We start from the raw sequence: 22,430 nt of genomic DNA, 5'->3' as shown, positions 1-22,430 counted from the left end.
CAAGTCGTTTAAGTGCTTTGTGCATAATTTGCCTATCTGTATGATAGGTGTCCTGCTCACCTACTCGAGGTGGTATAAGCTTCCTTGGTATGGTTAAAGTTTCACAAGATTAACTGAGAAAGTTCCTCCTTAAACATGTAATGTGTTTGCACGCTCTCGCCAGGAGAAGCTTATTGGTTTTAGATATCTGTTAGACCAATGTCCTCTTCTGTTAATGTTTTCATTTTCTGACAAATAATACACTGTAGGAAGTTGTAAGCTGTTGCTTTTGCTGATAGTTTCTGCTTATTACTTTGTTTTTATTTGTTTGTTTGCTTTCTCATCACTACTACTTTCCTATACACAGCAACAATTTTCCTACTTAGAGAGTAGGGCATAAATGCCACCAAAGACTGGTAGCATCTTGCCAAGTGAGTTAGAGGGATTACTCGAACTACTCTTTTCAGTAGGTCCACAGAAATGGGCATCTGCCACTTCGCTAAGCACAGATATATGTAACTCACTGTAGGAAAGTTTTGTGTTTTTTAGATTGATACTAACTATTTTTTAACCATGGCATTTTTATTTTGTTTTTATACTTAGCAAGCTCGCAAAAGATGGCGGAAAGCTGGTCTTTCTTGGATACTTTTGAGCCTAACTTCAGGCCTCTGGTAGTAATTGAGCTTGCAAAAGGCGCCAAAGAGGAAACCATAGAATGGTTCACTAAACGAATTGTGGAGAAAAAAGCAAATGGAGGTGAGTACAGTATGATCTTCTGTAACACTTTGAAATCAATTTGGCTGTCATCATAATATGAAGACATACAGAAAACTAGTTTTCAACTAATTTGTGGTTTAATTATTGTTTAGCCAGTCCCACTCCATTTTGCATTTTTGAAGTTGCTTGATTTTATGTGAGTAGAGCCTCATTCTAATGTCATGAAAATGTAGTAACTGAACCCTGTTAACCCAGTTATTAATGAAAATATTGGCTTAAGGTTGGTTCACGTGCTTGTTGAACTCTAGAATCCTTCCATTTTTGTGGTGAAACCCTGATAACCTCTCCTTCAACACAGTTTGATTAGTTGTCTAGGGAACATTTCTCTTGTTGCTTATGAGAACATTGTAAGCCTTGCCAGAATGAACACACATCACATCTACTATCCTGTCTGCAAGACTTGGTACCATGTTGTACAATGAAATTAACTTAGCAGGAAGCAATTTAATATTGATAAATTAATGCTGGGTTTTAAGTATCTTTTTGCTAGCTTTTAGACTCTTATAAAGACAGTATTTCATTACTTATTTTTTTGGTATACATTCAGGAATTGAAGTTAGGCTAAATAATTTGTAAATCCTTAGACTTATTTTTTTACATTTTTTAGAAAGGCATTATATATGGCTGTCATAGCTTTCATCTTATGGTCAGTAATATTTCCGTAGCTATTGGATTTGTGACTACAAACTTGCTTTCAGGCCTTTGCTATATAAGTCAGGGATCTTTCTATTTAAGGAGTGTAGTCTCCTTAAAACTTGTAGGACTGTTTGCAGAAGCACTGGTTGCTTACGTGATGTGAGCCTGACAGGAGTAGGTCCAAGCTGTCTCTGTTGTTACAGGTCACTGTCTGTGAGCACTTCCACAGAATCAGGGCTAAATCAGGGGGTGACCCTGCAAGTTTCTGAACACCACTGTTGAAGCCTTAATTCTTTGTGCCCTTAAAAGGTGCAGTTTCAGTATTCCTGATAACTAGGGCCAATGTGATCTATGCTAAAATACTAAGTTTTTGAGGTGTCGTTTTACTGTATTCTCTTCCTAATTTTGCTTTTCTTTACTTTAAAGGTGCACAACTGCTGGTTAAACCATTGGTAACGGAAAATGGAGATGAACGTATTTATCTGGTTGGAGCTTCCCACTTAAGGCTGTTGCTGGGAGCTGAAACTGTGGGTTTGGTAAAGGAATGTAATGATAACTCAATGAGAACTTTTACATACAGCAGTAGAAAAACTTTCAAAGATTTTGCAGGTAAGCAATTTTAGGGGTCTTTGTGGCTAAGAGCAGAGCTGTGGCTAAAGATGCGAAGCAATTACACTGCTAGTTCTTTCACAGTCTTTCTATTCCTTGGAACGGTAACAGTGAACAGAAATCGGAAAAACAAGCTAGGAAAAAAATACTCTTTTTTGCCTCTGGAAATTCAGATCATATGGTGAAATTAATTTTTTTTTTTTGTTTCATGCGGCTTTCACTTTTTGCTTGTGTTTTTCTTTATGCTTTTGTGTGCTCCAAATAATTTGTTATTAGCATGAAAGCTTTTTGTTGAAAATAAGAAAAAATAGTTGATAAACATAAGTGCAGGATTAACAATCAATGTTGTGAATTAACATAGCAATTTAATTTCTTATTAACATCTGTGAGCCGGTTTTGAGCCTACTATCTTATAATTAGCTGGAGAAAGTATTTCTTCTTTCTACTTTCTATTATATTTACACATCAAGCAGAATTAAATAATTAAATAACAGTAATAATTAATAAATAACACTACAGAGCCATTCAATGGAATTTGGGCATGATGAGATGAGAAATGTGTCATCTACAAAAGAAACCCTGCAGCCTGTGTTGTCTTGCTAGTATTTCTAATTCCCCAGTTTAATTGATACTATATTCTTATTCTTTGTATTAGAAATTTGTTGCTGTTTTAGATTCTTAGTGTATTTAGGGTCATCACTATGGTTTCTTATTCCTAAGGGGGGGGGGGGGGGGAAATCAATTGGTCATTTTCTCAAGGAAACCAGACTCTGTTTCCTTGATGATAAATTGATGGAGTTGACAATAGGTTTGTTGCTGTAGCTTTTCAAAATTGGGGATTTTTTGAAAGGTTTCTTACTGTTTTACCTTATTTCTATATTTTTATCAGAACTAATTGTCTCAACTGGCTTATCATTATGTTGTATGGGCAATAAAGAGCAAGGTACTGTGATATTTGTGTGAAATGCTTACTGAAAAGGAGATTTGTCCTGACATCTTAGTGGTTTTTGTTATGAAAATACTTCAGGAACTGTATGGCAGAAAGGGGTATGGAGGTTCTGAGATCAGCAAATAGTGGGTGCCTAAGTAAGAGCCTTTCAACAAGGCAAGAGTACACTTGCTGATATACTAACCCAGCCTCCAGCAATTAGTACTTCAGGGGTGTCTGTCTCTTGAGTGATTTGTTCTCTTAGTTCACCCAACTGGTCAAAAATGCAGTGGCCAGCATGTGCCAGTTAGAGAAAACTTCTTCCCAAGATGTTTATTTTAAAAAGATGTTGGTTGGTAGTAGTTGTCACATAATTAGTACTATTTTTTTTCTGATTCTGGTCATTTTTTATAGCTATTTGCTGCCAGGGTTGTCTTCCTATGCTGTACAATTTCATACTAGTTTCTTTTTGGTTTTAGATGACAATCACAATTTTCTTACAATGGCAGAATGTCAGTATATCATCAAGCATGAACTCGAGAATTTAAGAGCTAAAGATGAAAAAATGATCCCTGGATATCCTCAGGCAAAGCTGTATCCAGGAAAATCAATTGGTAAGCAACGTAGTTTTCCTGTAACTCACTGTGTTCACATAGGATAGTGTTCATGGTGAAAAAACCCTAAATTTTCCTGCAATGAAGAGAAATCCTTCAGATGTTTAAGTCCCACTGGTTTTAATCAATTTTTTTTCTTGCCACTGCACAGTGATAGGATAAGAGGTGACGGATGCGCAGTGCAACAAGAGAAATTCTGAACAGATATTAAGAAAATGCTTTTCAAACTGATGGTAATGTAACATTGGAATTATAGGGTTTTAGAGAGACTCTGGTAACTGTCATGTGAGACTTAGATCTTGACTAGACAAGGCCATAAGCAGCCTGGTTTAAGCTGGACCTGCTTTGACCAGATGACTTCCAGAAGGCTGTCCAACTGAAGTCTTTCTGTGGGGCTGAGACTCTGGCCTCATGGTTTTTTGATATTTTTTTTTTTTTTTTCAGCTGGATAATTTTTATGTATATTGATGTTACCCATTGTTTTTATAATTAGTACCAAAAATATTTGTTTTTAAAAGTTTACATAATTGGATTGTCTCAGTATAAAAATACTGGAATGACTAACAGTGTTCCAGAGCTATAAAATTCAAAACATGAAGGAAGTTAGTTTTATTTCATTAATTTGATTTCATTTATCCTCCTCTTTGCTTCAAGAGATCTTTTAATAGAAAAAAGAAGTAAGAAGAGCTGCTTTTACGGTAGCTGGAACTAGTTCATTGTCAGAGATACTACAGTTTCTTAGAGTTTATCTTTAATATTTGTATGTCCTTATAAAAACAGTGTCTTTATTCATTAGTGTTGGTCATTGAAGAAGCAGATCTGTGCATGTCAGTTGTTCAAGAAATGTAAATAAATGTAGATGTCAGATGAGTTTATACTGGTAATTTTTTATATAGCTAAGGTATTTTTCTAGTTATATCAAGTAGATGCCGATGGGAAATGCTAAAAAAACTGTCACAGAACTTCTAGTGCCTCTGCTCTCCTGGTTTTGAATTTATTTTCTTTTTTAATGTTTCTACAGTTGTAACTTCTGGAGCAGTTTGTTAATTGTTTATCAACATGGGTAATATAGCTAAATGCAAATTCTGGAATATTTGGTTTATTGGCTATGAAGATGTGTTGTAATTTATGAATTAGTACTGGTTGATCATTCGAAAATGTTTTTAGTATCTTTCCTGTAATTAATACAATGGCTTTTCAATTTTTAGTGATTGGTTTTGCTATGTCAATTTGATTTGTTATGCCTTTCTTTGCTCAAATGCAAGAGCCAGGCCTTTCCCCACAAAGCTCCACATGGCATTTCAGTTCTGATCTGTCGCCCTTTTTGTTATTCGAGCTGCAGCTGATTATGTTGCAAACCTATGGAATAGTTAATAGATGTAAAAAAAGTTACTCTTTCTCTTCCAGTGGACAGCACAGTCTTTGTAGGAACAGGTAGAACTGCTCTCTATAATGGATAATTTTTAACTAACATGCAGACATTTTATTTGTTTTTTAAATGCTAGATTTATTTTAAAGTATCTTTAGGCTTGCTAAGTACATAATGCAGCCTTTTTGCTTATATCAACTGCACTGGCCTTTAAAGGAGTACTAAGTATCTTTTTCTCTTTCTTTTTTTTTTTTTTTTTCTTTTTCCTAGTGAGGAGATTATTGACCAGTGGTATTCTAGTTCAGATTTTCCCACTGCATGATAGAGAAGAGTTGAAAAAGCTCCGTCACAGCTGGTATGGCCGAGTCAAAGTTGGCTATCAACCTTTAGGTATGTTAACTCCTACTCCACTACAAATACAGTGCAGGGTTTCTTCTAGAGAAGTTTTCTCTTCAGTTTGTGTGAGAGGACCAAGTTTCCTTCCTAACTTCTGCTCCAGCATTTAGCCTCTATAGAAGTGAAACTCCAGTGTGGAAGGTAAGCGTGTCAAATATGGCTGAAGGCAATGTCTCGGCCTGGGTGTGTTATCAGGCGTGCTTAAGATTTAAGATTTGAGTATACCTTTCTGTCTATTCCTTTAGTTCCTTGAAGGCTGGCAAAGCACAACTAGGCCTTTTTGGCCCTTAGCAGACTAAAACAAATTTGTTTCCCAGGTGTATGTATACCAGTAAGAAGCTTCGGAAGTTAGGTGTCACTGGCTGTTATAGTTTGGTTTTATACTAGATGTCGTCTGTGCTATCTTAGCCATTTGTTGATAGATTCAGTTCTCATGAATGCTAGTGTTCTGGGTTTTTTTTTTTCTGGGTATCTGATGTTAATTTGGTAAGTATTGAGATATTTGACTTCCCTGCCATCTGTATGTATGTATATATGTATATATATAGAACAAAAAAAAAATTCAAATAACTACCTGAATTTTTGGAACATGGGAGAAGCAGGAACAAAAAGCAATAATATTCATTGGATTATTTAGGAAAAAAAACCTTTGAGTCAAGGGATTCATGTAAAATCAAGTTCGATATTATACCGACACCTATGTTAAGTGTAGTCTTAATTGATTCCTTAATTCATTTTCTCTGCAGATGAGATACGCTGCTACTTTGGTGAAACCATTGCTCTCTACTTTGGCTTCTTAGAGTACTTCACATTTGCTTTGGTTCCAATGGCTGTCATTGGGATTCCTTATTATGTGTTTGCATGGGAAGACTATGACAAATATGTGATGTTTGCCACGTTCAACCTGCTCTGGTCCACTGTGATACTGGAAGTTTGGAAGCGGATTTGTGCCATCATGACGTACCGTTGGGGGACGCTGTTGATGAAACGACAGTTTGAAGAACCAAGACCAGGCTTCCATGGTGTCCTGGGCATCAATCCTGTCACGGGGAGGGAGGAACCAGTGTACTCAAGTATTAAGAGACAGATACGGATTTATCTGGTGTCCTTACCATTTGTGTGCCTTTGCCTCTACTTCTCACTGTACGTGATGATGATTTACTTTGATTTGGAACAGTGGGCTCTGGATTATCATGAAGCGAATGAGTCTAACTTCAGCAGCTTGATGCTGTTTGTGCCCAGTATCATATATGCTGTTGTGATTGAAATTATGAACCGCATCTATCGGTATGCTGCTGAATTCTTAACATCATGGGGTAAGTTGTTTATTCTTCCTTAAAGTTAGAATACCAGATGTTTAGAACTTGTTTCTTTGTAGAGTATGTTACTGTGAGTTCTTGTTCAATGGAATGCTAAAGAAATTTCCTGAAGTATATTTTTACTGTGGGGTAAAAGAGATTGCCATTTTAACTTCTTACATTTATTTTGAGTGTTCTGAGATCAATTTCATGCTTGGTTTAATTTGTTCTGAGTCTAGCATGACATCAAAAGGAGTGATCCTGCCTTCCTCCTCAGCCTCTCTGCCTTTGGTGCAGAAGTCCCCCTTCCCTGATTTAGCTCTTTTGCTGGATCAGCCACAGCACTGGCACAAGTGGCGAGGTGAGATCGTGAGGATGGGAGCTCAGAGGTGGATGGCAGGAGGGACTGTCCTGGTAGTTTGCATCCACAACCTGAATTTGGTGAATTTGCGTTTGCTGAATACGTCTTAGTCTACTGATACGTTATCTCAGTGCCTCTGTTCTCTGCACAGATGTAACACAATCGAAAAACATTAACTGCATGCCATGTGAGAGTGTTTGTGTATGCTATGTATATACACCAAAGACAGAGATTCCACATCCCTATCAAAATATTTTCCTCTGGGCACTCTCAGAAGAGGAGGAATGTTAAAATAGATTGTCTTGTTTTCCCTGTGTGTGTGACTTGCATAACAGATTGGACCTTACATTTTGTAACATAAGGATGGTGAACTGTTAGTCTTTTGTTTTTTTTTTTAATTTTTGCACTTCTACAGACGTGCAGTCAATTTCAGACAAAGTTAATAGATGAAGCTAATGGGAAGTTAAGAGTTTTGTGTAGCTCAATAAGGCATACATTTACAGGCCAATCCAAACAATTCTACAATTCTATGACAGAGTCCAGGTTACTAAAGCTGGAGGCCCAGAAAATTAACCTAAGATTAAGCAAAAAGGAGATTGATGCAGAAAAGAGAATGAAAAGAGGTGTTGAACTGGGGATTGGTTATGCACACCGAAATGATTTGCTCAGCAAATTCAACTTGACAGCAGCAATACCAAAAGCAAGCAATTTCTTGGTTTGTTTCTGACTATTCAAGGATTTTATTTAAATAATGACTTTTAAATTCTTATCTAGGTTTCAACTGCCTGTTTTGTTTTTGTGGGTTTGTTGGTTTTTTTTTTCACTATACTGCAATGAAAAGCCTTTATGCAGAATGCCCAGTTGTGTCGATCAGGTAGACTAAAATGTCTTTAGCAAGTAACCCATGTTTGGTTTTTTTTAAGCCAGACTTTTTTGGTTTTAAGCTGATGTTTCAAATTCAGCAACAGCAGTATTTATGTACTGCACTACACTGACAGCTTGTGCCTTTTCTGTGCTATCCGACGTGTTTATGCTGCTGTGCCGTGAATAGGATGAAGAGCTCATCTGGCTGTCCTGCCTCCCCTCCCACCTGACATGATTTCAGCTAAGATCTGATTTAAACAGCTAAACTGGCAAACCATCAGGGTATTTTTAAGCACACCTCTTGCACCCATTTATCATGAGAACTGATTGTTTAGTGGAAGGTAAAAGTAAAAATTGCATTCAGTCCCCTGAGTGCATTTTTCATGTGCCAGGCCCAACTTCACGCTCTGTCAGAGTAGAATTCTGCTGTTCTCTCCTGAGCATGGTCCGTAGGTGATGGTCTCTCCTTTCACCCTTGTTGACGCAGCTGATGCTACTGTGCTCCCTCCTCATTCAGTTATTGCTTAGCCAGGGCTTTAAAGGTAGAATCTGACAAAATAGCAAAAAGAAATGGGAAATCTCCCATTCACTTCCCTTTCCACCAGGCTTCCTCAAACCTTAGCTTCTGACAGTTTTAAGATTTTCAGTTCATTCATTTTAGAATGCGTATTGTGAACTTCATGTACTCTAGCCTTGCTTTACTTAGGGTCTGATCTAAATTCCTTGGAGATGGATGGGGATATTTCTGTGAGCATTTACTGGTTTTGAATCAAATCTAGTGTTATTATTTTTCATGATGTTTTCCAACTGGTTTTGCATTTTTTTTCAGCCAAAGAAAAATCAATAATGAGGCACATTTTATTAAGTGTTAAGAATGATGGATGGTTTTTCAGTTATTAAACAGCTCTTCTGAGAAAGAAAGACGTAAAAGGAAAAACCTTTGCAGTAGAAAAAATACTGGAGTTGTAGCCAAAAATATACGTGTCAATATGGTGCATCAGATTAGCTTTATAGGTTAAGTGTGATACCGGTACAGGATAAATTCTTTTTGCCGTTAAGTGTTGAAGGAACTATTCCCCATAAACTATTATTTAAGCAATTTTTAGGTGGAGGAAAAGTGTCTGTTTACTCTTTGTAGAGCAATGTTCAGTATATGATAAGTGCTTCTGCTGTTTACTGAATAATAATTTTGTTGGTATTTTAGAAAATCACAGGCTGGAATCTTCATATCAGAATCATTTAATTCTGAAGGTTTTGGTGGTAAGTATGTAGTATAAGCAGATTTTAAGATGATTTAAAAAGAGAACTTGTCATGTGTTTTATTAGTTCTTTCCTAGCATTACCTCACTGACCTTCAGTTTTGTTCAAGGCCAAATACTAGCACAAATATCAGAGTAAACAGGATTTCTGTTGTGGTTGCAGTAACTGCTAGACTGTTCTGGATGCCTCTTTTTATAGTGGAGAGTTGGCTTTTTATTTGTATTGGTTTGTTCTTTCATTAGGATTCTGTATATGTAAGTTTTTCTGTTAATTGATGTGGTCCTATCTTCAACTGGGAACTATTCCTTTCACTTTTTGCAAGATTTTATGGTGAAGTTGTATCTTAAAAAGTTTATGTATTAACTTCCATCTGTACTAACATTCAGACAACCAGTCAGGGGAAGCTGGAAATATATGTCCATCAGGCTGCTCCTATGCAGTTTGTAGTCCTGATTTATCTGCTTTCTGGCTCTGAACAAGTAGTTTTTGTGTTTGTATGTGTATAAGTTTCATTGCTCTTTTAGGTGTATATTCATTTGCAACACTGATTCTAAGGAAGCGTACTGTAAATTTTGAATTTCCATAGAAGATGTTCAGTTAAACCAGTTGTAAAGATTGGCTTATTTTGAGACTTAATATTCTTGTTTCCTTTTTGAAGAGGTCATTCAATTTTATTCCAGTTCTCTCCCCCTGCCCCCACCAACTCAGCATGCTTTTTTATTACTTTTTTTAATCTGCGTGTTATCCTTGTTATTGGTAACCTCTAGAGCTAAAACTCCTGTGTGTATCATTTATAGCTTAGTGCCTGCCTTTCTCAAAAAATAGCACTCTTTTTCCCTATAGGAAATTTATATAAAATAATTAAAAAATATATAAAATGTCAAATGTAACCCCCCCCAGGTTTCACTTTCAACCTATGAGTGACTCTCTGCACTCCTCAATATTATCTATGTCATCCGTGAGCTCCAGCACTGATAGCAAGTAGGAAAACTTCTCTCCTGCTTCAGAGCTGGCTTATGGTTTTTCAGGTACAATACTGTGATTATGTCTCATTTTAGAAGCAGGGAATATTTCTCTTGGTTGCAAAACCTCTTGAAGTGATTCAACATAAAGCTCAACTAACATATATCAAGGAACAGTTGTACATATTGAGAGATAGGTCATCCAATGCATATATTTGGATTAAGTATTTCTTTGGGGAAAAAAAACCCAAACAAACATTCCCCTAAATTACGATGAATACATCCCTTTTATTGCATTACCTGTGGGGAATCTGCCAAAAGATAAAAGTTAAGTAGAAGGTGATGTGTTTTTATTGTCCATGTGTCTTTGCATGCCATGCTTTAGGAAAACATGAAGCTCGTCAAACGAAAATCTAAGCAGGAGCAATATTGAAAATTATGTTCTTCTGACCCAAGTTTTAAAAATGTTAAAGAAAATTTTAATAGGCAGTTTACATCTGCATGGAAGCTATTTAGTCAAGGTAACTGTTAAGTTAGATAATATTCTGCGTTTGAACTTTTGTTTGAGTGCTAATAACAAGTATTTTTAATTGCAGTTCAACTTCTTAAATTGTTTTGCATCTCTCTTCTACATTGCCTTTGTGCTGTTTGATATGAAGCTTTTGAGGCAGGTGAGTTTCAAGAACATCTTAAGAATGTTGATGAATCTGGGAAAATAAAAGATTGATTGAGATAGGACTTTAGTTTTTAATTGTTTTTCTAAAATATATATGAAATATATTCACTGTCAAGTTAATATTTTCTAACAAATCCAGCTTCCGTATTTCAGTTCCTCTAGCACAATTGCAGATTCATAACAGTAATGTAGAGCAATTCTTTCTTTCCGTATCAATAAGGAACTGTTTTCAAATAAATTGATTATTCCCTCACACGGATGAGGCTGGAAAATTTTCATTTCCTCCTTCTTTCCCTTTATATTAGAAAATGATTTTCTCTGTAAGGTTTTTAATGAGAGACTCTTGAGGATAGGAGAATGATTAAGCTTCTGACTACAATGAGGAGCTGAGAATAAATAAAAGCAAAAATAATTTGTAGTTGGTATTTGAAGTCAGCTTTCTGTTGTTAACATCTTTTGAACTCAAATGCATGAAAATCAAGTAGAATGAAAATATTTTTGCTCTAAATATAATGAACAAAACCCAAGAAACTCAGCTTAAGAATTCTGCTCCTCTAAAGAGATCTGTAGCAAAACACTTGACGTGTCTATACCAGACATGACATTCATAACATTTCCTATATTTTAAGGTAAAAAACAAGAAGAAAAAAAATAGAAAAAAGTTCATTGGTTAGCTCCGTTATTGGTGTTGGTATAGGTTAAGTGTGTATCTTCACCTTTCGTTGGACTTTGTGTCCTGTCTCCAAGATACATCCAGATCCATGAAATATTTAGACATGTAACTCTTACTTTGTCCTTCTCAGCACATAGCAAAGAATGGGAACTCGAACAGCTGTACTTTCATATGCTACTGCTAGTTTTGCTAGGCTGCCCTTCTTTTGCCATAGTATTACAACTTACAGTATTACTAGAACACACAAAATTGGAAATGATCATAGGTTTATCACAGATCTATTAAATTTTTTTTGCCCTATCTTTTTTTTTTTTTTTTAACTTAAGAGCTTGGCCACTTTGCTGATAACTTCGCAGATCCTAAATCAGTTTGCAGAATCCTTGCTTCCTTATTGGCTCCAAAAGAGACATAAGAAGAAGATGAAGAAACGCACGTGTTCTCTGAAAACAGATACGGACCTGTCATTGGTGGAACAAGTCAACCTGGAGAAAGAAATGGGCACCTATGTTGTACGTATTACTACTGCAAGACAGTTAAAAGTTTTCTGGGCTGTAGTTGACAGAGACATCAGCCAGTGCAACCTGAAATATTCCTGGCTGTTTGGGCTAGCAGCTTATTTCCAGGTGCGTCAATTTTGCTGGTAATGTTTGTACAGTGATACAGTGCACTGGAACAAGAAACTGGTACAGTGCAGGATCCCAGTTGCATCAGCACGAAGGGGTAGGAATGAACAGCTGAATCCGGATCTACCTAACCCCATATCACTGGAAGAAGTGTTTGTGTAATTGCAGTTCTAAAGGAATTGACAAAGTAGACATTAGTGTGTATGTTAAGGCCTTACAGACTGGCTGGCAACTTGCTTGATCAGATACTGCAAGCATAGTCACAAGAGGCTCGATACTGTATGATTTATACTTTTGCAGAATAAGAATTATATGTAGATAGTGTACCTTTTATATAAAAGGTAGAGAATAGCAGTTTGAAATTTGATATCGGTACCATATCAGATTCCTCTCTTCCTGTATAAAGTGCCATGAAATGGGAAGAGGAAAAAGGAATACTACCTTTGCAATTGAAAAACTACACAAATGTTAACACTTGCATTCATCTGGGAAGGTTGATGTTTCCCACATTTTATATGAGAGAGAGATTTAGAGAGCATGGCTACCTTACAATAGAGAACACGGCAGAAATTCCCGAGTTAGTGTCTAATAAATCAGCACACTCCAGTGTCGTGCCTGCCAACAGACCAGCACAGCTCCAAAAGCTGTGTGTTGGCATCAGGCGTTGATACACCTTACCAAATAAACTCTGCCTCTTGGGGCTGAGCTGAGTTCCAATTCTCAGCTGACACACAGAAAGCCAGTGTGGTGTCTTTGAGTCACATTGCCCAGTGCTTCTTGTGCAGAGCTAGATCAAATGTATCTGCACCTGTTGTACCATTCTGCCCTCAATTTTCCACGGGTACTCAACAAGTCAATTGTAGAGTTCTGACTTTGCCTTGGAGGTAGCCACTGCTAGCCTCAAGGTACTGTGTACTCAAGGCCTTAATGTTATTTTCAGTCTAAAGATTTAAGTTGTGCTGTGCTTGTGAATATACAGTATTAGATCACGGATTTGTTTGTAAGCAATGAGCTGTCAGCAGGCAAGAGTATTTCTAAAATTAAATCTGTCACAAGGGGGAAGCATTGAACTATGTTTAGTAACTAGGAGTTTAGTAGGAATCTTGACAGAATTCGTTGTTTCAGACTCTTCTCTTTTCCTTCTTTCACTTAACTCTTTAACATTGAATTCTCTTTTTTTTTTTTGTTTGTCTTCTTTCTCACTTTTCAAATCTCCAGACCTTAACCCAGTTTAAGATGTAAAAACATCCTGCAGTCATTAAAAAAATTTTTTTATGGTTCTACTTCTCTCTAAGTCACTTTATCGCTGAATTTCTTTGTTGATTCTGTTTCCTTGATACTATAGTTTATGTGCTGCTTTTGTGGCTGACAATGGCACACTTTGAAATTTCTTTAACATCCTATTAGAGTCCTCTCTTCCTGCGCAAAGTGTCATAAATTGAGTAGGAGAAAAATAAATACTCCTTTTCTTTTCATACTCTGCTGTTCTAAAAGTCAATAGGTACTGGACAAAGAAATGGGAAGAAAGGTGTGAGAAATTAGTGGCAATACTGTGCAGTTACCAGAAGGAGGAGAACAAAGGGAAGCGTTGCTCTGCCATGCTCCCTGCCTGCAACATTTGTCTGAGAAAGTGATAGCAGGGACAGATATGTGACTGCAACTCCAGTGAGTGATCCTGCATAAATATCCCACCTAACTAAAATTTGGAGTTCGTACATAACATTTCTGTGGAAAAAAATCTCAGTGGTTTTAACAGTTAGATAGCTCCTCAGGGTCTGGCCTGCAGATCAGTTTGTCAGACCTAACTGTACTACACAACTTAAAAATGAGCTGAAGTGAAGAATGCAGCTAATGATAACCCCATGTTGATTTCTGAGCTTGCAGGATTCTACTGCCTCTCTCTGTTAGCTAGGAAAAAAGCACTAAGTGCTGGAGAAGCAGTCAGTTTAATAGCTATAGCCAGCAAAAAAGATTAGAGAACCACGTGTCTGATGTATGGAGCCAAAACCAATTTTATGTGGTTCTTGTAATAATCTCAGTTACTGTCAAGTCTGTACTTTTAATATCGCATTTTTGAGAGATGGGAAAATGTGTGGGTCTTAGCGAATACAATATAGCTAGATCCCAGCTTAACTTCTTCCTGCTATTTCACCATCCTTTGTTCAGCAAACACCTTTCCTTTAAAAATGAGTTGGTTTTGTTCTTCGCTTCTATGTGCTTGTGGAATTTATTCCACAAATATGGAATTTATTCCATAAATTTATGGAATTTATTCCATAAGCAACTGGTGCAACCATAGAAAACTATTATTAATACTACAAAGTAGTAGTTATGCAAATATGCATAACAACCTACATGTGAATACTTAATCAGTGTCTAAGTACCCCCGTTCTTGGTTTAAAGATCAGGTGATAGATGTGTTGCACATGGGCCAAAATAGGGCTTTTTGTTTGCATTAATTGTTCCTTTCGGGTGCTGGTGCTGCATTCTGTCATTTCAGCCTCCAAGTGGGCCACTAATTTGTACTTCCCTGTTTTGAAATAAACAAGCAGAAATACCAGAAAAGAGTTGCCCATCTACCAACCTATCTTTCTGGTCAGGTCTTTTGCGGACAGTCTGAAGTACTAAGACTTTTCCTGTCACAGTGCTCTTAGGAGTAGGTTCTGCTAGTTTAAATGCGTGATGCTGTTTTACTATCCCCCACTGTTCCTGCTGTAACTGTTTCACTGAAGTAGTCAGGAACTTGGATGAATGTGTTTATACAATTATTTCATGTAAGAAGGATAAGAAATGTGACTGTTACAGAAAATGCATTAGGTGAAAGGAAAAACCTTGGCCTCCCCTTATTCATTAAGTTTTGAATAATTCCAAGATAACTAGATGTATTTTTTTGTTCTTGTTGTTTCTACCACCAGTCATTGCCAAACCACTGAGTTGGGATGAAGAAGTGTGTTTACAACTGTGTTGTTAATTCTGTGTTTCTTCATGTTTTTTTTTTTGTGGTTAAAGTTGTTCTTATTTTCATTCTGGTTTTCAGGGTACTTTTGATGATTACCTGGAGTTGTTCTTACAGTTTGGCTATGTGAGTCTTTTCTCCTGTGTTTATCCACTGGCAGCTGTCTTTGCAGTGTTAAACAACATCACAGAGATATATTCTGATGCCTTAAAGATGTGTAGAGTTTACAAGAGGCCATTTGCAGAACCCACAGCAAATATTGGAGTTTGGCAGGTAATTTTTGTGTGTCTCTTTCTATTAATTTGTTTTAAAAGAAATTTCAACAAACATTTTTAAGCTGTGTGTTTGACCCATGAGCCACTTTTAGTTTAGTTTAAAAGGTACTTTGTTCTCTTCAATGCCTTAGGATACTGTCTATCCCACTGTAGTGGTTTTTGACCACGTCTTTCAGTTGCCTTTGAAAAGAAAACAAATCCTTCCTTTAGTCCTTGTGTGTGTATGTGTGTATTGTAGTGCTGTTGCAACTGCAGCAAAGCAAAGCTGCCAGATACTGCCAGGTACTCTTTACAGCCAACATATTTTAGAAATGGTAACACCTGATGCAATCTCAGCAGTGTGGAGCTCAGCAAGGGTTTCAAAAAAAAAAGAAAAAAAGGAAGAACGGTAGGTAAGTACTTGGATTCCTAAGCCATGTTTGGATGTGTGCCCTTGTGATTATTGGTACTCAAGCTGACGAATTTTAAAGTAACCTGGATCTGTGAGCAGGAGCTGGATCTTTCTGCCTAACCTGAACATTGTAGTCTATCTAAACAATTCCATGCTAGTACTACTGGCTTAAGGATTTTCTGTCCTCAGTTGTTCGTGCATGCGATCATGCTAGCACGAGCTAGTTTGGAGCCTGCTGAATATGCTGCATCAGTGAGCTGACTCTGACCAAAACTAGCCCTGTAAAACTCTTCCAAACCCAGAGGTTTTTCTCAAAAGAAAGAAGGCTATTAAGTCACATCCACAGACTTTAGCATTCTGTGGCAGAGGCCTGATGAGGAGTGTGAAGTAGTTGGAGGAAATTTCTAGGGGACGATCCATATTCTAGTTTTATTTAACAACTTTTCTAATGTTATGTTATGGAGACAAAGGGCACAATAAGCTAGTGGATTGTGTTAATTTGGAGGGGTTGTAAATGTTGGTACCAAATGAAACAAACGGGAGAGGGAATCAGGAAATCTTGAATGAAACATACTGTAAAAACATGCAAACCAAGTATTCTGAGCAATGTTCGTTAGACATGTACATAGGTATTAATGAAGTGGAATTAGAGAAGTCTTTTAATATGAAGTCAATAAAATGTGCAAATTATGATCTGATTGCATTTTAATATCTGATGCATTTTCTGTGCTGCCAACATCTTGATGACGTAGCTGCACTGACCAGTGGTGGGACAACCAGTTAAATGAGGCTGTGGTTATAAGTCCCAAGCACAGCTGCAGGTATATTCATAGCATTTGGTTTTGCTAGAATAGTTTGTTTCAATCTAGGGAGTAGGCTGAAAAAACATAACACTAATGGTACGGTCGTATGGGTTTTTTTTATAGTGTAGGCTTTTAACTAATAGTGGAAATGCATTTGCTTTGTGAAGTAACTAAATTTTTAAGTCATTATTTTTATCTGTTTCATGTGGGAGGTTAGAGCATTGGGTGAAACATTTCTGTTAAAAGAATACTGGAATTATTTTATCAGTTGAGCTGAGTCACCAGCTTGGTGCCAAGGAGAAAGTTACTTCTGCTAATTCATTGTGACAATTGCTACAATCCAATGTCAGTATTTCTCATTCCAGGAAGGATCGTGGAATAAGTAACCATTATATTGCAAAAGTAATTGTAGCGCTGTAGTAATATTTTCTGGCATTTTGTGAGAGCTCTGTAGGCAAGAGCTTCTCAGACTTGTGCAACTCCATGTGTTTAAAAGTAGATCTTTCTTTCAACAAATTTCGGCTTGTGTTACTGGTTGTGATTTAAGAAAGGCATTCTGAACCATCCTTACCTTTTCTTATTACTTAACATTCAGACAAAACCTCTAAAAACTGGGTGTTGGGGCTATTAGTTCCTCTCAGAGTTTTACATTTTTTCCCTTTATCCTGAAAGAAATTTATGTTCAGGAGTTCAACTGTAAATGAGTGCGTAATCTTTTATGTGTTCAGATGATAAGTTAAGAAGATACCAGGGATAAGGCTACTTTCCTGTCCACTATTTTGCTTTAGGAGTATTCCAAATTTTTCAGGAGGTGACCTGGCATTATCTACATCTAGGATGTTAGTGGTCTGTAAATAACTTCTCAAGGTCTTTACAGTATTGCGGAATCATGGAATAATAGTGTTTAACTTCTTCACAGCAAACTTACTAACACACACACAGAGAAATCAAATTAGAGAAAAATTCAGGGTTTCCAGATGGCCTTTGTGGTATCGCAGACCTTATTGTGGTCTTGTGATTGCCTCTTGTTAAAGCTGATGAAGTCTGGACTGCTTGCCAAAGAAGTCTTATGTTGTAGAATTCGAAAGATGAAGGAAAATAAAAAGTTAAAATAATGGAGGATTTAGTAAAGAGAGAGGTATTGTCCAGAGCAATTTGAGGACTGGTAAATTAGAGATAATAGTCATAACTGTAAATATATTTGTGTTTTATTTCAGCTGGCTTTTGAAACTATGAGTGTCATATCAGTAGTCACTAATTGCATACTGATTGGAATGTCTCCACAAGTGAATGCCCTTTTTGTAGACTCAAAAACGGACCTTATTCTGACTGTGGCTTTGGTGGAGGTAAGTCTTCCTACTACAGTGCATGTGGTTTTGTAGCAAGCAACATGAACAACAGTGGAGATAATACCAGGAAGTAGGTTTTTTTCCCAGGAATACCACGGGATTATTAATAATAATTATTATACCGGGAAATAGATTTTTAAGCTTTCTTTACTAGTGTTTCAAAGTCTTGCTTTTTGATTTCTTTCTTTTTTTTTTCCTCTGTGTTTTCATGTACTGTGAATGTTACTGCTGTACTTTTCCATACATTCCCAAGGTACTGTGTATTTATTGCTTTGTGTATTTCAAGAATTTAATAGTGCTATTTCAAGAAGCAGAATAACCATGTTTTTGTGAACTGGATGTTTCTCTACATGGTTTGTGACCCTGGCATATCTTATTAAGACCTCCTAAATAATCTTTATGGATGTTCCTTCTGAGACTTATCTGAAACAATGATGACTATAAATACTAGTGATTGTAACACCATTTGGGTTTCATCTTTTCTTAATTCTGTGTAGTAAACACTTGAGTGCCATTCCTTTTCAGGCAAGGAGGGATGATTATAGGTATCTTACATCATAACTGAGATTGTAAGACTTTGCCCTGATGTATCTTTGTTTCAGAGCTGTCTTGTATTGCATTGCCTTGACTTTCAACATTATGCTATTTTAGCTTTTAGGAGTTTACTTTTCTTGAGGCAAAAAGTCTGGGTTGTCTATGTGTAGTTGTTACGTTGCATCACCTTACAGAGGTGCAGCAGGAGCACATACTTTGCTTTTGCAACGAATTACGAGCTTGCTTTGAGTCTTATTTTCCTAGCCTGAAGTTTTGCAGAGTGTCAACTGGTTTACTGAAGTTTGAGTCTACAGCCAGCTGGATGTATTCTTTTATTAGGCGTGTGTGAATATTTGCATTAACCTCAGTGAGGTACTTTAATATAAAACTAATTTGGCAATTTAAATGTAATGCTGTAGTTCATTACTTTACAACATATCCAGAGAGATCGTATTATGAAAACTGTATGACTGAATGTAAGCAGTATGGATTTATGGCAGCTTAAAGAGATGGGGCTACTTTTGCCTTTGCTTCCTGGGTATTTATTCCCATCTTACCTGTTTTAATGTGAATCTGGCTACACTGTCTCTAGGCAGGCCTCTGTTTCTTGGTCAGCCATAAGAGAATACCAATATTTTTCTTTCTAAATTTAAGTTCTGCTTCTATGCAATCCTTTAGGTGACAGGAAATGCAGCATGGTAATTACGTCGCTCTTGGAATTCCTTTTTAACAGTGTATCTCAAATTACCTGCAAATGCAGATTTGGGAAATTAAGAAAATAAAGGGGAAAAAAGTTTGAAGATAAAAGGTAAATTAGTACAGAGGGAAGGAAAGGCAAAAATGTTGTCTTATACTGAGAAGCAACTTTGGTAAAGACCACCGATATATAACTAACTACGTTATGTGAAGGGGCAGGTGGAGTCTCATGCTGGATGAGCCAGAGCAGAGGAAAGAAAAGGCACCCATTTGTTTAAAGAAAAGTCAAGTTCTTTCTTACTGTTCTTCTTAGCAAAAAACCCCCAAGCAACCTAGAATGTACTTGTCAGATACATTTACAAAATAATTTTAGTCACAAGTATCCAGTATGCTTGATACTGTTGAATATGCTGGTTTGATTCTTTTTTTGGCTGTTTTTGTGTTTTTATAAACTATTTATTGTCTTAGAAAACAAAAGACACAAAACCAATGTATGAGTCTTATAGTACTTTTCTGCAGCATAACAAGCTGTGTGACTTTTGGAATTTTGTTATTATTTGAATTATTTGAATTATAAACAATTCCAAAACTGTTCAATATGAAATTTAAGATTTTTGCAGTCTCCAGAGGGACAGTCTTTCAGTACATTTTAAACAATATTTAACAACTTCATGAGTGTGGGTTTGGTTTTGTTTGTTTAAGTTTTTTTTTGGTTGGTTTTTTTTTTTTTAAGGAGTCAGAGAGTGGCTCAGGTTGTGTGATCTTGCAAGGAGTTTTGTAACACAAGGTATGAAGTTTCTGGAGTCCAAAGGAGTTCTCGAAAGTGAAGCGCATTTTATATATAAATTTTATTTCAAAAACTGTATGAAAAATGAACACAACATGATTTTCACTTCTGTTGAGGACTGCTTCCATTGTGTTGACAGTTAAATATGTTCTCAGTTGCAGAAATTAATGTTTATTATCAGACGTTATGTTGTACATATTTCAGGTTAAAATTTTGACTACAAAAGGTAGAAAGAAGGGAAGATTACTAGGTGCTGTGGGACTGTGAACAGCAGCAGTATGGATTTATGGCAGCTTAAAGAGATGGGGTTATTTTTGCCTTTGCTTCCTGGGTATTTATTCCCATTTTATCTGTTACAGTGGCACTTTCTTTTATCTGGTGCATGATGAATCAGATTAGGGAACTGATCTGGGAGAAGCTGTCTGACCCAGTTCACTGGTGAAAGGGAGCAGGGCAGAAGCAACTACATATGGAAGACACACAGTAGTGCTGTAGATTTGTGCTGGATTGAATTTGTGGGACTTCCACACCATTGAGTCTTTTCTCCTGTAAGTATTGCTTCATCTGCAGGAAAATCCCTAAACTAGGGGAGGAATATAAATCTCACGTATTGGCAGTATTTGTATGTACCTTTACTATATTTATTATTAATTAAACCATGCATTTCAGTTGTAAAGAACAATTCAGAAACAGAATAGATAACACTAATCCTCTAGGACAAACTTGGTCCCTCTGAAATACATCAGTGTCAAGGTAGGAAAAAATTCTGTTGGATGGGTCAGTCTGTTGATAAAAATGCATTTTAAATCACCCAGTGAGATTCAAAAACACATGATAGAGGTGAGTTGTTTTACTTTCTGGTGTTTCCTGCAGGAGGAGATGAGAATTTTATGGTGTGTTTATGCGATGTTGCGAACATCAGGCAGTGTGAAAATGTTAAGGAACACAGGAAATTTCTTTTAGTAGGCTATGTATGCTTTCACATGTTCAATTGATGGGGTAACCTACTTAAATCTTAGCTATTATTAACTATTTTTATCAGGTTTAAGTAAGTGAGACTCCAGTTGAATATTTATATATCTGTTTGATGCAACAAAAAAGCGCTGGTCTTACCAAAGCCAAGCACAGGTATTAATTATTAGTGTTAGAAATTTTTTTTTTTCTCCAAAAATGTGAGTGCTTTTTAAAAATAATACCAATACTCTACAAAGGGAAATATGTTTATGTGGCGTCATTTGACATCACTCAGTACGGATGTAATGAAGAACTGGGTGTGGTATTCTTGCCAGCATTCTGTACCCAGCCCTTGCAGATTCATGCAAAATAATATTTATTTTTTTTTCTTTAACAGCTCTACTGCTCTCTACACTTCTAGTGGGAACACATATTGTATCAGCAAAGTAAATGCTAATTAAATAGAATTAAATATTGAGTATTTCATAAGAAATAACGATAAGCATTTAAATAATATCATTTAATAGTAATTTTTAAGCATTAAAACAATGATTTTTTTTTTGAACAGTTGACCTATTTTCATCAATTCAACATCTGCTTCCATGGCAACATGATTTGAACCAGGAGCAGAATCATGAAACTCCCTTCTTTTTCTTATGGATGGATGCTAACTGAGTGCAGCAAGTGCAGTTTTTAAACAAAGAAGTAGGTGAATGTCCTTAAAACAGGAAACAATAAGCCCTAATTAACATAATTTTAAAATAGTTATATCCCATAGTGTGTTTAGTTCTTTAGGCTCTACCATAGACACATACTTCTGCTATGAACCACAGGGCGTTCCAAGCAAGCATCTGTGCTTGTGTGAAACTGCTCCAGATCACCTCTGACTGCTTACACTGATTTGCACAAACTGAGGAAATTACTCTGAAGAAATTTGGTGAATAGTTGGAGGAGTGGGTTAAAACAAGGTGTAACTTTAATTCTGCAGTGCTTTTTTTTTGTTTTTTCTTTGAAAATTGTTGACAAAGAGTTTTGTTCCTGGTGACTATTTCTTTTTGATTTAGACTTTCATAAATTTGAAGAATGCAAGTTACATCAGTTTCAGGACTCCTCTGAAAGATGAGTCCAAGAAATCAGTTGTGTGTACAACTCTTAGTGGTGATTTTCCATTTAAATTTTTTAAACAGTACATGAGTTTGGGGTGTTTTGAAGCCATAGCTGTAAAATACAGCTTAACATGAGTGTATCCTAATCTCTAAAAGTAAGTCGTCGTGTATCCAGCACTCCAGTGTAGTAAACTAGTGGAGAGCTTTTATGCAGAGGTGTACTTAGCCTGGATGTTTTATGTCACATCAAGGCATTTGGGGATTAGCTTGGAAATGCTAAGTAATAATGAAGGGCCCTCTTGATACCTGTAATATGAAATCTGACCTTAGAGTCTGCAAATACGATTTTGGGAAGAATGTAATCAGCTCTGATATAGATGAAAATGAGGACCTTAGCGTAAGTACAGGACTAGCATATTTGTAGTAAACGTGGCTTAATAAACAATTGGGCTGTGTGGATTTGATTTCTTAGAGTCCTCATACGGACATGAAATAGATCTTCACGAGCTTCATAAATATATATATGTATTTAAAAGTCGCTTCTGTAAGAGTTA

At 36.5% G+C, this 22,430-nt stretch overlaps 1 protein-coding gene across 1 annotated transcript in view; it reads left to right on the top strand.

Annotated features, from left to right (window-relative positions):
- Window positions 1–596: 596 nt before the first annotated feature.
- The window catches only part of ANO10 (anoctamin 10), a 122,542-nt gene continuing 100,708 nt past the window's right edge, over window positions 597–22,430 (top strand). The window contains exons 1-10 of the mRNA XM_074150516.1: window positions 597–735; window positions 1,819–2,001; window positions 3,409–3,543; window positions 5,183–5,302; window positions 6,055–6,624; window positions 9,036–9,091; window positions 10,650–10,724; window positions 11,729–11,911; window positions 15,063–15,254; window positions 17,668–17,796. Coding sequence (XP_074006617.1) covers window positions 597–735; window positions 1,819–2,001; window positions 3,409–3,543; window positions 5,183–5,302; window positions 6,055–6,624; window positions 9,036–9,091; window positions 10,650–10,724; window positions 11,729–11,911; window positions 15,063–15,254; window positions 17,668–17,796 — 1,782 coding nt within the window. The remainder of the gene's footprint in view (window positions 736–1,818; window positions 2,002–3,408; window positions 3,544–5,182; window positions 5,303–6,054; window positions 6,625–9,035; window positions 9,092–10,649; window positions 10,725–11,728; window positions 11,912–15,062; window positions 15,255–17,667; window positions 17,797–22,430) is intronic.

Source organism: Numenius arquata, chromosome 7, assembly GCF_964106895.1.
Source record: "Numenius arquata chromosome 7, bNumArq3.hap1.1, whole genome shotgun sequence".
NCBI classification, from domain to species: domain Eukaryota; kingdom Metazoa; phylum Chordata; class Aves; order Charadriiformes; family Scolopacidae; genus Numenius; species Numenius arquata.
Note: the sequence above shows the minus strand (reverse complement) of the source record. Positions and strands in the feature narration are given on the sequence as shown.